This window comes from Schistosoma haematobium, chromosome ZW (assembly GCF_000699445.3).
Source record: "Schistosoma haematobium chromosome ZW, whole genome shotgun sequence".
NCBI lineage: Eukaryota > Metazoa > Platyhelminthes > Trematoda > Strigeidida > Schistosomatidae > Schistosoma > Schistosoma haematobium.
Genome location: NC_067195.1, coordinates 1,033,201 through 1,047,354, shown reverse-complemented (window position 1 = coordinate 1,047,354; position 14,154 = coordinate 1,033,201). Strand labels below are relative to the sequence as shown.

At 37.2% G+C, this 14,154-nt stretch overlaps 1 protein-coding gene across 1 annotated transcript in view; it reads left to right on the top strand.

The window, feature by feature from the left end:
* Positions 1 to 2,236: 2,236 nt before the first annotated feature.
* The window catches only part of MS3_00002551 (uncharacterized protein), a 35,775-nt gene continuing 23,857 nt past the window's right edge, over positions 2,237 to 14,154 (top strand). The window contains exons 1-3 of the mRNA XM_051210145.1: positions 2,237 to 3,111; positions 5,843 to 6,914; positions 10,671 to 10,789. Coding sequence (XP_051070112.1) covers positions 2,727 to 3,111; positions 5,843 to 6,914; positions 10,671 to 10,789 — 1,576 coding nt within the window. The 5' untranslated portion in view covers positions 2,237 to 2,726. The remainder of the gene's footprint in view (positions 3,112 to 5,842; positions 6,915 to 10,670; positions 10,790 to 14,154) is intronic.

Here is a 14,154-nt window from a genome sequence, read left to right as displayed (position 1 = left end):
CCATTTAGACAGCGTTCTTTGTCGGAAGGGGGTGGGGGTGGATAAGGCTTCTTACCAAGGTACCTATTCGACAGATAATTATAATTAGTGAGCTTATGTCTTGAAGTGAACATAAAACGCTTAAATAGGTATCTATTACTCAAGATGATATGGTGATGCTCTAATTTATGGACGACATTCAAACGAATCTTAATCGACCTTGAGAAATATTAGCCAATCAGCAAACAGTCAGTACAGAGTAAAAATATGTTATAAAAAACCAAAGAAATAAAGTGTACACACTTCTTATACGTGGCTCAAAAACTTATCAAGGTTAGAAAGAGGTTCTGAGGTTCTAAAATTGTAATGCATGCAGTGGAGGAAGTCATCCGTACGGCTGCAGATCAGTCGACTTCTGGAGCCATGATAAAGTCTCAAAAACTCTTTTAGCCTCGACCACATAGCTTCAATATTGTTTGTGTGTACTTCGGCTGCTGAGTGCACAAAATGCTACTTGTGGTTAACGACACGATGCACATAACCAAGCCTATGTAGGAGTCTGTACGCTCTCCAATCATCCGTACATATTGTAGTACCTGGCTGCACCCAGTGTTAGTGGTACTTTTATTATCCAGTTCGCGATAGTTGTCATTATTTGCCTTAGTTAGGAATTATATACGGGGTTTTCATCACGAACTGACATCAGCTATAATCCCAAATGGATGAAAGGCTTTCGCGTTAAAATCCGCGATCTATTATCTTATACCTGATTGATTCGACCACAAATTGTAGTCTCACCGTTTTATTTCTTGTAGCCGCTAAATTATCACGTTTTGTACAAAAATCCCTGTGAATCGAGCACTGAAGTTGGCGCCGTAACTTTGAAATCCCTAAAACGCCTCTGATTGACTCGTCCATAAATTAGAATCTCGCCGATGATACACTTTTTAAAAGTAACACTATACTTTTAGAATCAAATTTTACGTCGAGGTCATCATATATCTTGATAATTTAATTTCCTTCTTTTTTAAAAATCTAATGAGTGCTATATGTAGAAAAATTCCTTAAGAACAAATTTACAGAGAGATAATCAATGATAGTTAAACTAAACTCTAACTGTTAATTAAACATTTTCGAAATCAGAAGGGGTTTTGTTGAGATTTTAGAAAACTCACTGATTGAAATGATGAGTCAATTGAAGCTAGACCACCATGGAAACCAGTAGGTTCTGGGTTCGAATCTCGCAGGAGGCGAGGTCGTGGATGCGTACTGCTGAGAAGTCTCATACTAGGACGAAACGGCCGTCCAGTGCTTCCAGGTTTTCCATGGTGGTCTAGCTTCAATTGACTCATGATTTCAACCAGTGAAATTTTCGAAATGACTTATTCCTCTACAATACTCTAATGTTCATTCATTCATTCATTTATCTTGCTATCTTTTTCATTCTCTCATTCAATTTCTTATCTTTCTTAATAATTGAATTGAATAATATCAATTAGGAGCTTCTGTTAGACTTTTTAATAGTTTACAAAATTAGAGAGGTCTTTTTATGGAGATTTTAGTAATTTAATAGTTGAATTCATAAGTCAATTGTAGCAAGACCATCATGGAAAACCTGAAAGTACTGAACGTCTGTTTCGTCCTACTGTGAGACTCATCAGCTAGAAGTACCCGTATCTCAGAGTTAATGATCACTATGGGGCTCGAATTCAGTACACTACCGTTCGCTTAAAACACCATCGCGTTACATTGAAATACTAAACTTACTTACTTTACTTAGTAGCTAAGTTGATAACGCGATGGCGTTTGTAGCGAACGGTACTGGGTTCAAGTCCCAACTCTGAGATTCAGGTACACTCGGCTGACGAGTCCCAAATAGGACGAAACGCATGTCCCGGACTCCACTGTTAGCCACTATCCATCCTTCTTTTTGATAATTAATGACTTACTTTTGTTTTAATTCTAACTAAATTTCGCATTGTGTTTAACTGAAATCATTCAAATACATTGTATTTACCTAATTCATAGACTGAAATCGATAAGTCAGCCTTTTAAATAAGAAAAAAAGTGATATGTCATAACCGGTTCGATCAAGAGAAATAAGCAGATTAGATATTAGTGATATTTTAGATTAGTACTTGGCAAAGTGTCTTAGTGTTACTTATGGAATCGGATGTATTATGATGTATATGATTGAACCAATGGTGAACGTTCACATTTCTTCTTCCTTAGAAACCTTATGATGAGATAGGATAACATCAAATTCCGTACAGTCATTTCAGAGATTGAATAAATCATCAGTATTATCGCTTGTCTATAAAACTAGATAACACAAGATTGAACCAACTAGAGAATACTAAATCAAACTTTGTGATCTGTTTCTGAAGTTAAACATTAACATCGTAAGATACTATCACAGTGATCTAGAGGTTAAGCATTTGCGCACAAAATCGAAGCTCCTGGGTTCGAGTCCCATATGCGAGATTGACAATACATACTGTTGTGGAGTCCAACCTTATATAAGAATTGACCAAAGAAACTTCTTTATTCCTTTGTCTTTCTATAAACTATTCTTTTTCTTTTCTATGACATTAGTAAAACTGATAATCAATGTTAAATATTCAATCTTCTCAGATCAAACATTTTGATATCTATTTAACCTTGTAGATTCAATTTGGAATGTGCTTAAAACCAAACATTAAACTCTTAATGTAGACCTTCAAAATCAAGTATACTATAATATACAAATGAATACAGACGGTGGACGTTTTGATTTTAATGATGGTGGTACTTATATTGGTAATTGGTATCAAGGTTCAGCTCATGGACTTGGTTTAGCTACAGGACCAAATGGTATTGGTGAATATTCCGGTGAATGGAATTTAGGTTTTGAAACATGTGGTGTATATTTATGGCCAAATGGAAATATGTACGCTGGTACATGGATTAAAGGAAAACGTCATGGTAATGGTATTCAAGTGAGAGGAAAATGGATTTATCAAGGTGAATTTAATTCAGGTGCTTTTAGTCAATATGGAGTTAAAACATCAATAAATAGTCAAGCAAAATATGAAGGTAGTTGGAATGTAAATCGATTTGAAGGTTTTGGAATTGAAACATGCGCTGATGGAAGTATGTTATCATTTTTCGATATGTACAGTAGTCAGTTTACTTTCTTTTAAAAAATGGGTTGCTAAGTATTTTGATTATTGAAACTCCCTCTTCGATATAAGTTTCATATTAGTTGACACTCTATGGGAAGGCCTATATCTAAAAACATGAACGAAATTATACCGGTCCGAACAAAGCAATGATAACATGACTAACATAATGATAGTGGGAGACGAAGATTTCGAATTCCTTAAGTAGTAACCATTCACTGAAAACTAAACATATTCCTACCTTGTAAGTGTCAGCTAGGATAAAACCTATATCTAAAATTTCCCGCTGACCATCTCCAACTATTTAATATTCAGGCATAGTTTACGCAATCTCAAGTCACTTAGACTAGTAGCCACACTGCAATTTTACCAATAGAATTATATTCGAATGAAAAGTCTAGACAATTTATGACCATAAGTACCATTATGATTTAAGTCATTATGGTTTTTTTATCAAGTTGCAACTGAGCCTAGTGATTTCTTATAACGTACTTAGTATTATTTGGTGCTGGTCAACAAATTGTCCCAGTAGTCTCAAAGAAACTGATTGTGTATTTCTAGTTGATGGAGAAGATTTGTAGCTCAAATGGATGATCTTAGTGTTTTGTTCTCTGAGCTAGATGGTTTGGTGATACAGCTTCCATAGTTCTTCTGAACAACATAATCAGAACAAACTTTAGATAGAAGTTTGTGCACACTATTATATGAAGCTAATTATACATTTTGTTAAGATCTTAGACTTTATATCCAAGAGAGAGGAATATGTATATGTTGATATGTTATATACAATAGGCTATGATTGATAGTTACAGCTTCCTATTCATTGTGCGTCTTGTAATTCACGATTGAAGTTTAACTTGAATATAAGAAGTAGGCATATATGCATCTGATTGAATGATATCAGAGAATAAAAAGAATATGACAAATTAATGGAGACTTTAACATGTAAATCATTGAATATCAACTCAGTTATCTCTAAGGATTACATTCCTATCACCAGACTTGAAGGTCCTATAGTCGATTGTTGTTAAGCTTATAAATGAACACTGATGATGAATTCGAAATTGGGATGAAACAAAACCGTCTATTACCTACTGGTTTTTTAACAAGTATATAACTAGAATCGATTCATATTCAGTTGTATATAAAATAAATTTTGTCTATGAAATTTTGTGGTGAATGAGAACACAGAAATAGTGACAATCGAATTAACATCGTTGTATGCCGGCTTAGTAGTCCAGAGGTTAAGCGTCCGCGTGCGAGACTAAATGCCCTGGGTTTGAATCGCGCGAGCGAGGTTGTGGATGCGCACTGTTGAGGAATCTCACAATAGGACGAAACGGTCATCCAGTACTTCCAGGTTTTCAATGGTAGTCTAACACCAATCGGTTCATGATCTCAATCAAAAACTTAGTAAACTCCACAACGCTATGCTGATTGATAATTACCATGTGCTCACTAATGATTAGCTTCGTGAGGAAATTCTTGGAGTTCTAGCGAGAAGTCATGACTAGTGGAGCTAATCCGTATCGGGTAGAAACTGATATCTACCTCAGTAAAATGGGAGATGGTTGCGTAATTTAGTGGATTGGTTGAGGTTTGACATTAACACCGTTGGATATCATTAGTACATACCACAGTTGTACTAATTTGAAAAATAAACATAAAATGAGAGATATTAATAAATAGAGAACTTGTATTAATATAAATTGTTTTATCAGCTTTCTTACCAGTAATTCCGGCTTCAAACAAATTGTGATTTAGTTAGAAAGTCATCCTATTCGTTTGATAGCTAAATATCACACTCCTGATATAAATGTACTTCACTAGTTACTATTTAATGGTCTAAAGGTAACGAACTTGCCATGAGATCTGAATGCTGTGGATTCGAATCAATGTGAAAATGTTGATATGAATGACTAGAGAATTCCATATCAGAATAAAAACAACTGTCCAATGTTTCGTTGCTTATGTCGATTCTTCAGCTTATGTCAATTTGTGACGAATCACTTTTATAAGCAAAGATGGATAGTGGATAGGAGTGGAATCCAGGACGCGCGTTTCGTCTGATTCGGAACTTGTCAACTGGATGTACCTGCATCCTAGAGTTGATGTTTACTCCAGGACTCGGTGGATAACGCGATGGTGTTTGAAGCTAACAGTACTGGGTCCGAGTCCGGAAGTAAACATCAACTCTTGTATGTAAGTACATCTAGCTGACGAGTCCCAGATAAGATAAAATGCGCGTTCTGGATTCCACTGCTAGCCACTATCCATATTTGCTTAAAAAGCTTGTGACTTAAGGCTATATCAAGGAAATCCGCACAGGATGTACAGATGCCAATAAGAGACTGATCAATTGCAGTCCTAAACATTAATGGGAAGATACAGATGAGATAGTAACTTATTGAAGATAATGATGCATGGTGGCGCAATTTCGTGGATTACTTGGAGGTTCGAATACCGTGGGCGGAATCGTGGATGCATACTGCTGAAGAGTCCCATTCTAGAACGAAACGGCCGTCCAGTCCTTCCAAGTGACCTACCATTAATTAACTCATGAAATCAACTATTAGATCCCTAAACTCTCCACAAAAACCCTCTTCTGATACTGATTTATTTATTTTCTTTCTTTTTCAAGATAAAATTCTTTTGTTTGTTTATTTTCTTGATGTCGTTTTAAATTCTTTTCTCTATTATAGGTATATATGCTGGTGCTTGGTCAAAAGGATTTCGTCATGGTTTAGGTGTTCGTAAATCATTTATTAGTTATAAAACTAATACATTATCAGATAATTTATCAAATACTACTATAAACACGGAAACAATAACTACTACTACTACTACTAATCCTATTACCACCACCATCACCTGTATCACCACCACCACCACAACAACAACAACAAAGATACCGATTACAAAAACAGAATATCTAAATGAATTAGATCAAATGAAAAACATTCATATCATTAATCAATCACTTAAATCTAATGATAAACATCATAGTTCTAATATAAATTTACCATTAAAAGAAACTCTATCCGTAAGTCGTAAAGCTGTAATTGGTAGAGCAATTATGCGTCGATTAAAAAAACAACATTCAGCGATTGAATTAGGTCGGTCAATAAATAGTACTAATACTACTTCTACCACTACTACTACTACTACTAATACTAATTATAACAATACTCCTCCTACTACTACTACTAATACTACTAACAACAATACTCCTCCTCCTCCTCCTCCTCCTCCTACGACTACTACTACTAATACTACTAATAACAATACTACTACTAATAATACTACTACTAATACTACTATTAATAATCCATTAAGTAATCTAAATGATACACATGGAAATAATATAACAAAGAAAGAAAAAATACAAAAAAATATTGATTATATTATTGATTTTCAATCAACTAATAATAATAATAATAATCAATACATTGGTGTAATAGAAATATATTCTGGTGAATGGTTTCAAGATCAACGTTCTGGTTATGGTATATCAGAACGTTCCAATGGTTTAATATATATTGGTGAATGGATACGTAATCAAAAACATGGTTATGGTATATTAATTAATCCAAATGGTACACGTGATGAAGGACAATTTCAAGCGAATCAATTAATTAATAAAATTAATCGTAAAAATAAATTACATTTAGTACGTCAAACAAAATTAAAAGAATGTGTTGAATATTCATTAATACGTGCTGAAACTGCAGCAAAACAAGCTAAATTAATAGCATTAGAAGAAGCAAAAGAAAAGTAAGTAGTATATGATAATTTGTTTCTATATAAGATGAGATTAAGATTATGAGTTAATTGAAACTAGATCATCATTGGAAAACTTGGAAGCATTGGATGGTCGTTTCATTGTATTGTGGGATTCCTTAGTAGTACGTATCCATGATCCTGTGTTGGAAGATTCAAACCGATGAACTATCGGTTTCGCATGAGAGCGCTTAACCATTAGGCCACTGAACTGAATGGGATCCAATAGTGTGAATGTCTAACTTCAACTAATTCACGAAATTGAGCGACACATCTACCATTGTCATCAGTGAGTTACTATCTCACAACAGACACGGTTGAACTCCACTGGTCACTGCTTCTTACTAGAAATCCAGTAAATACCTCTTGAAACCAGTCACTAGTGAGCATATGTTGAGTATCATCAAAAGGGTTTTTGTGGATATTTTAGTAATTTCAATAGTTGAGATCATGAGTCAATTGAAGCTGGACCACCATAGAAAGCCTGAAAGCACTGGACGGTCGTTCCATCCTATTGTGGGACTCCTTAGCAGTGCGCGAGATTCGAACCTAGGATATTTGTTTAAACTATATTAAAATATTCTTGTTATATCCTAGTGAAGATTACATTACGGGTAACGTCTGAGACTTATTAATGAACTATTATTATTTATATATTCTCATGGTATAAATATTCGGTAACTAGATAATGTTTATCTATATTCCCATTGTTATAAGCTTTACTTTGACTTATATATTACTATTGTACGATTTATGGTTCTTAAACTATGTTCAGTTCATTAACCATTACCTCCCACGTTCACAGCCACTTTTTGGCTTTATTGTGTACAAATGTTATTTCTTATTTTATGGTGCGTTGCGGTCTGTTTGTTTGATATAAAAACACAATATGTCTGAAATAAACGATTCGTTTCGATTCGTATAGTAGAAGCTGGTATTTGGTGTTCTGGACTCAAGTGGACGGGCTAAGTGGACATAGGACCAATAAGGATGCTAGGTTGCCCATACCGGTCGAACGTCATTGGTTTGGCACAGTGCTAAGATTGTATATGTCGTATTTTGATTGGTGGAGAAACCACGTGATAACTAGCCGGATATAAAGTCATAACAGTTCTCATAAGTAAAGTTCTTCAACTCTTGAATTATTTGACATTTATATCCCTTTTATGTCTTTCCAGTATTGCTTTCTCTTGAGAACTTTGCATATTGGGAACATGAAGAGATGGGTATATGATCATTCATGAACTCAAGTTTTAATGAGAATAATAGTAAAAGACACGATTTTGTTTTGGAGTTAACATCAATCTTACTTGAAAATTGATTTCTGAATAAAACTTTATCGAATAAGAAATTGTTATGTCTAGAGCTTCGATTCTTAATATACCACGTATAACTTGAGCACTCGGACGCTAGAACCCTCCATATTGCATATAAGAAGACAGAAGATAAGTGAAAAGAATGCTACTTCAAACAATGTCATTTATGATACAAAGCTGTTAGGTATTTATAGTTTTTAGTAAAAACGTAATCAGCATTATAGACATTCAATTCACATACAGGGAGTTATTAGCATTTGTCCAATAGGAAAGCCACATGTAAGGATTCTGGAATATTCTTCCAAAACATGATTGGATGAAGTGTCTTCGATTCTTTTTCTGGGTTTCTTAGAGCTTTCTCGAGTTCGCCTGTTAGCTGTTCTCACAGAAATCTTTCCACAATATTGTCTTACAAATATCTTTCGTGAATAAATCGATAACTGACTGGTCATCGCGCTCTAGTGAATTCACATCACTCAGTTATTTTACAGACAATATCGACCTGAATACAAAGTAATAAAAAACATCTCTGAATATTATCCTCCCTAGCCTTCTAAAAGATTACAAAAGTCAATCAAAAGCTCAATCTTGAACTATCTAGGTCATTCTGGTTACTTCGGTTCACCAGAAATCTTTTTAAAATTCATAAAAGAGTCGGCTCAAGAGAAATTCGAATGGAAAACTTATGTTTATGAGACGAAAAACAAAGGATTACGAGTTCACCCAATCTGAGAACGGAACGAAAATTCTGTTATACAATGATCAATAATCTAACCGTTCCAACGTGCTCCAGCTCCGAAAACTAGGGGAAGAACGTTAAGTTCGGAAGAGGGAAATATATTCTACAAACAGCCAGAATCATGAACATCAACCACAATCAGCACAACTCAAGCGTATATATATACAACACAAAAATGTCATTGAGAAACATTACACAATATCATATTAAAAGAGACAACGAACCAACAGCATTTATGGTCCTCCAAAATGGGTGGATCTGATGCAGATGTGAAGGCGCGGATCGGCAAAGCAAGAGCAGCATATTTACAATTGAGGAACATCTGGAACTCAAAGCAACTGTCAACCAACACCAAGGTCAGAATTTTCAATACAAATGTCAAGACAGTTCTATTGTATGGGGCAGAAACCTGGAGAACTACAAAAGCCATCATCCGGAAAATACAGGTGTTTATTAACAGTTGTTTACGTAAAATACTTCAGATCCATTGGCCGGACACTATTAGCAACAACCAACTGTGGGAGAGAACAAACCAGATCCCAGTGGAGGAAGAAATCAGGAAGGAGCACTGGAAGTGTATAGGACACAGGTTGAGGAAAGCACTCAACTGCGTCACAAGGCAAACCTTCACATGGAATCCTCAAGTCCAAAGGAGGAGAGGTAGACCAAAGAAAACATTACATCAAGAAATGGAGACAGACATGAGAAGAATGAACAACAATTAGATAGAACTAGAAAAGAAGGCGGAGGACAGAGTGGGTTGGAGAATGCTGGTCGGCGGCCTATGTTTCATTGGGAGTAACAGGCGTAAGTAAGTAAGTGGGTAATACGATATGAAAGTGAAAAAAGGATGTTTTTGGCTCAAAAACAAGAAATACAAATTTTTAAAATAGAATTACAAAAATAAGATATTAACTAAGTGAGTTCTGGGAATCTAACATCCTCAACAAAATACAAGAATAGTTAAACATATATGCCAATAGTCAATGAATTGAATAAAATCTAATGTAAAGAAATCGTGTATTAAATAATTTATTATAGAATAGTTCAGAATTTTTTCCATCTTTGTCGAGATTCTCGCTTGTATTTGATTCTTCAGTCTTTAGGATTCAATACAAGCATGTTACGTTTGATGGACATCGCCCCCAAATGCCCTGATACGACAGAGAGTAGGGTGGATCAAATCTCTCTCTGTCTCTCCAAATGCTCTCACATGACCACGAGTATATAGCTATTGTCAGAGAAGTCGTACTCACTGCCTTCTTGTGGCGGGGGTGTTAGGGTTTACGAAATTGAGAGAACGAAGAGCGAATGTCTGACGCTTTAACAATGTTAATGGATATGAAAGATTCACATAGGGGAGTTGGAAATCCCTGCTTCCGAACCAATAGTGTATATGGGCTCCAGAATCCTGAAACTACCAAAAACGTATGGACCAATCGTTGGTCAGCGACTACCATGGGACTACATCTCCTTACATTGCTCCACTGCCTTGCAGATTAGAACTTTAGGTCAAAGTCTCGGGGTGTGGCCGCCTAGGTAAACCACCTGCTTCGGTTTGGGCACCCTGACAGTATCCCAGCCCTAACACAAATCAAATGATTTATGTGGCTCATATATATATTTGATACCTTCTTGTACTAATGTTTATGTGTTATTCTTATTATTGTTTTACTAAATTCATTTGTGTTTTAGTGCATTGAAAGCTCGTAAAGCATCTGATTTAGCCATGTCTATGATACAGAAAGCATTGCATTTATCTAATCAAGCAAGAGAATTAGCATTTCAATTAGAACCGAAATTTCATCAACCAGGTAAACTGTTGCATAATATTAAGTTATTATCTATTTATATTGCCATATATTATGTTAGATATTTATTTATTTGAACACATAAATATTGGTACAAGAGGGTACCGAATATATATGCGTCACACTTTAGTTGTGTGTGGGCTGTGATACTGCCCGGGTGCCCAAACCGAAACAGGTGGTTTTCTTAGAGGGCCACGCCCCGAGCCTTTGACCTAAAGGTCTGATCCACAAGGCAGTGGAGAATCGTGAGGAGATGCAGTCCCATAGTAGCCGGTGACCTACGATTGGTTCATACGCCATTTGTTCCCACAGGACACCGTAGCCCATGTGCACCATTGGTTCAAGATCCGGTTAAAGCGCTGGACATTCGCTTTTCGTCCTCTCATTTTCCTAGGCAACACCCCCGCTACGAGAAGGTAGTGAGTAGGACTTCCCTGACAGAGGCTATATACGCGTGGCCGTGTGAGAGCATTTCGAGAGGGAGGGCGGGCCCATCCCACTCTCGGCCATACCAGGGCATTTGGGGGCATTATGTTAGATAAATTATTATAGACCCTACACCTTCAGGATCATATCCTTACATAAGCTTAAAATATTCTTTATCATTCAAGTTGTCGGCACGATTCTACTGTGGATCTAGGACTTCATGTTTGAAGCATTTGACTTGCAACCATTTACTGATTGATCTCAAATCTCCCATCAGACATCGTCTAAGCAGCTGGTTAGTCGAATTTTGATGAATCTCTGATAGAAATAAGCCGTGATTGGTCACTGAGTACAAACAGACGGATATTTTATTTAGTATTCATAATGTTATACATATTGATATATATACATATTACTTACTTATGCCTGTTACTCCCGATGAAGCATAGGCCGCCGACCAGCATTCTCCAACCCACTCTGTCCTCCGCCTTCTTTTCTAGTTCTATCTAATTGTTGTTCATTCTTCTCATGTCTGTCTCCATTTCTTGATGTAATGTGTTCTTTGGTCTACCTCTCCTCCTTTGGACTTGAGGATTCCATGTGAAGGTTTGCCTTGTGACGCAGTTGAGTGCTTTACTCAATGTTTATCCTATCCACTTCCAGTGCTTCTTCCTGATTTCTTCGTTTGCTAGAATCTTGTTTGTTCCCTCCTATACTAGGTTGTTGTTGATAGTGTCTGACTAACGGATCCGAAGTATTTTGCGTAGACAACTTTTAATAAACACTTGTATCTTCTGAACCATGGCTTGTATATATATATTACTTACTTACTCGTGTTACTCCTCGTGAAGGAACACAGGACACTCACCAGCATTCTCCATCCAACCCTGTCCTAGGCAATCATTTCCAGCTCTTTCCAGTTGTTATTCATCCTTTTCATATCCACTTCTATTTCCCGACGTAATGTGTTCTTTGGCCTTCCTCTTTTCCGTTTTCCTTCCGGATTCCAAGTCTGGGCTTGTCTCGTGTTGCAGTTTGACGATTTGCGTAATGTACGTCCTATGCACTTCCAACGTCTTTTGTTAATTTCCTCTTCAGCTGGAAGCTGGTTTGTTCTCTCCCACAAAAGGCTATTGCTGATGGTATCCGGTCAATGGATGCTGAGTATCTTTCGTAAACAAATACTTATAAATACTGGTATCTTCTTGATGTTGGTTGTTGTAGTTCTCCAAGTTTCAGCTCCGTATAGTAGAACTGCCTTGAGGTTGGTATTGATGATTCTCACTTTGATATTGATTGACAGACAGTTATTTTGAATTCCATGTGTTCTTGAATTGTAGGAATGCGGCCTTTGCTTTGCCAATCCTCGCCTTTACGTCTGCATCTAAACTTCCTTGTGCATCGATGATGCTTCCCAGGTATTTGAAGGATTCTACATCTTCCAGAGTTTCGCCATCAATAGTGATTGGATTGCTGTTCTCCGTTTTGAATTTGAGGACCTTGGTTTTCCCCTTGTGTATGTTGAGGCCTACTGATGAGAAGACTTCTGCTACACTGGCTATCTTTATCTGCAATTGTTCATGTGTATGCGATAGGATATATATATATATATCTGCCTCCGTATTTTGTCACAATATACCTCGTTTTGGTCATATGGTGCTCCTGATAGTTGGTTAAATAGTTGGGTGTAAACGCGTCACATAAGTAAACAACAAGTGTTTTTCAAAACATTAGATCTTGTACTAAGATAAAATGCCAAAGTTTAGGTACATAACCGTATACACATTGTCAATCAATCAGTCAGCTACAATGTAGGATCAAGCACATATGTGCATCGGTCCAAGTTGCCATACCTAATTAGCACAACACGATGAACAACGGATTCATAAAAGTAGTTAAGTCAATGGTTGTAATATATGAAAGAAAGATTGTATATAAGGATATAATACAGGAAGGAGGAATTAGTTCGTAGAAAGAAAGATATGAAGCAATTTTCATCTCTTAGTTTAAGGGAAGACAGAAAGTGTATACACCTATACCACTGTGATCGATTCTGAGCCATGTCACCCACAGTCTCTAACCGTTTGTTACAATAGTCACATGGTCTCCAATCAAGTAGTCTTTATCTACCAACATGGCTCAGACTAGAAGTTTGTGACTTCAAACACTGATGCCATGTTTTAGTTTGGCTACCTCAAACTTTCTTCTAACCATCTCCCGATCGAAGCTGCTACCTTGACGCGGTGGTCGGGCTTGCCTATCGTGATGACCCAACCGAGCTATATTGGCTGGAACATATGTTCCTGCAGGTTCTACCATGCCAGGCAGGTCGATTAGTGAACGGTAAGACTAAAAGCAGCAACTCAAGGTCTGAGGGCGAAGTCGTACTGCTGACTGTAGAGGGGTGTGACAGCAGTAAGGTGTTTCCCTCGGACAACCAGCATCTGCAGCGATGCTGCCTTCCCACAAGGAGGGGTGGGGTTAGAAAAGGTCGACCCTAAAAATGTCACACCTCACCTTACCTCACGGATTTCCGTCTCCGGCTGTAAGGCCCTTTGAAGAACGGAGCTAACACGTCAAAAACCTTCCACGAAAAGGCCGTGCGCGACCGGCCTCAAGCAGTTGTCCCTTGGGCTCCGCGGTCACGCTCCCAGGTCGTCAAGACCAACACTAATCCAATTTCCTTTTCAGGTTCCTCAAGAAATACCCTTCCACGGTGTGGGCAGCCGGGAAGTGATATCAGCCCTCATACCCGTGACAGCACAAGAGACCAAGGTGGTCACATTCAAATCTTTCCTACACCTTCTAATACCTCTCTTATCTCCCCGACTAACCCTCCCCACGTCTCTTTATCACTTCGCACCGCTAGGGCAAACGATTCGAGTACGTGGAACGCCATTCCTAGTCTCCTGAAACCACGCTCTAAACTACACGTAGGAGCT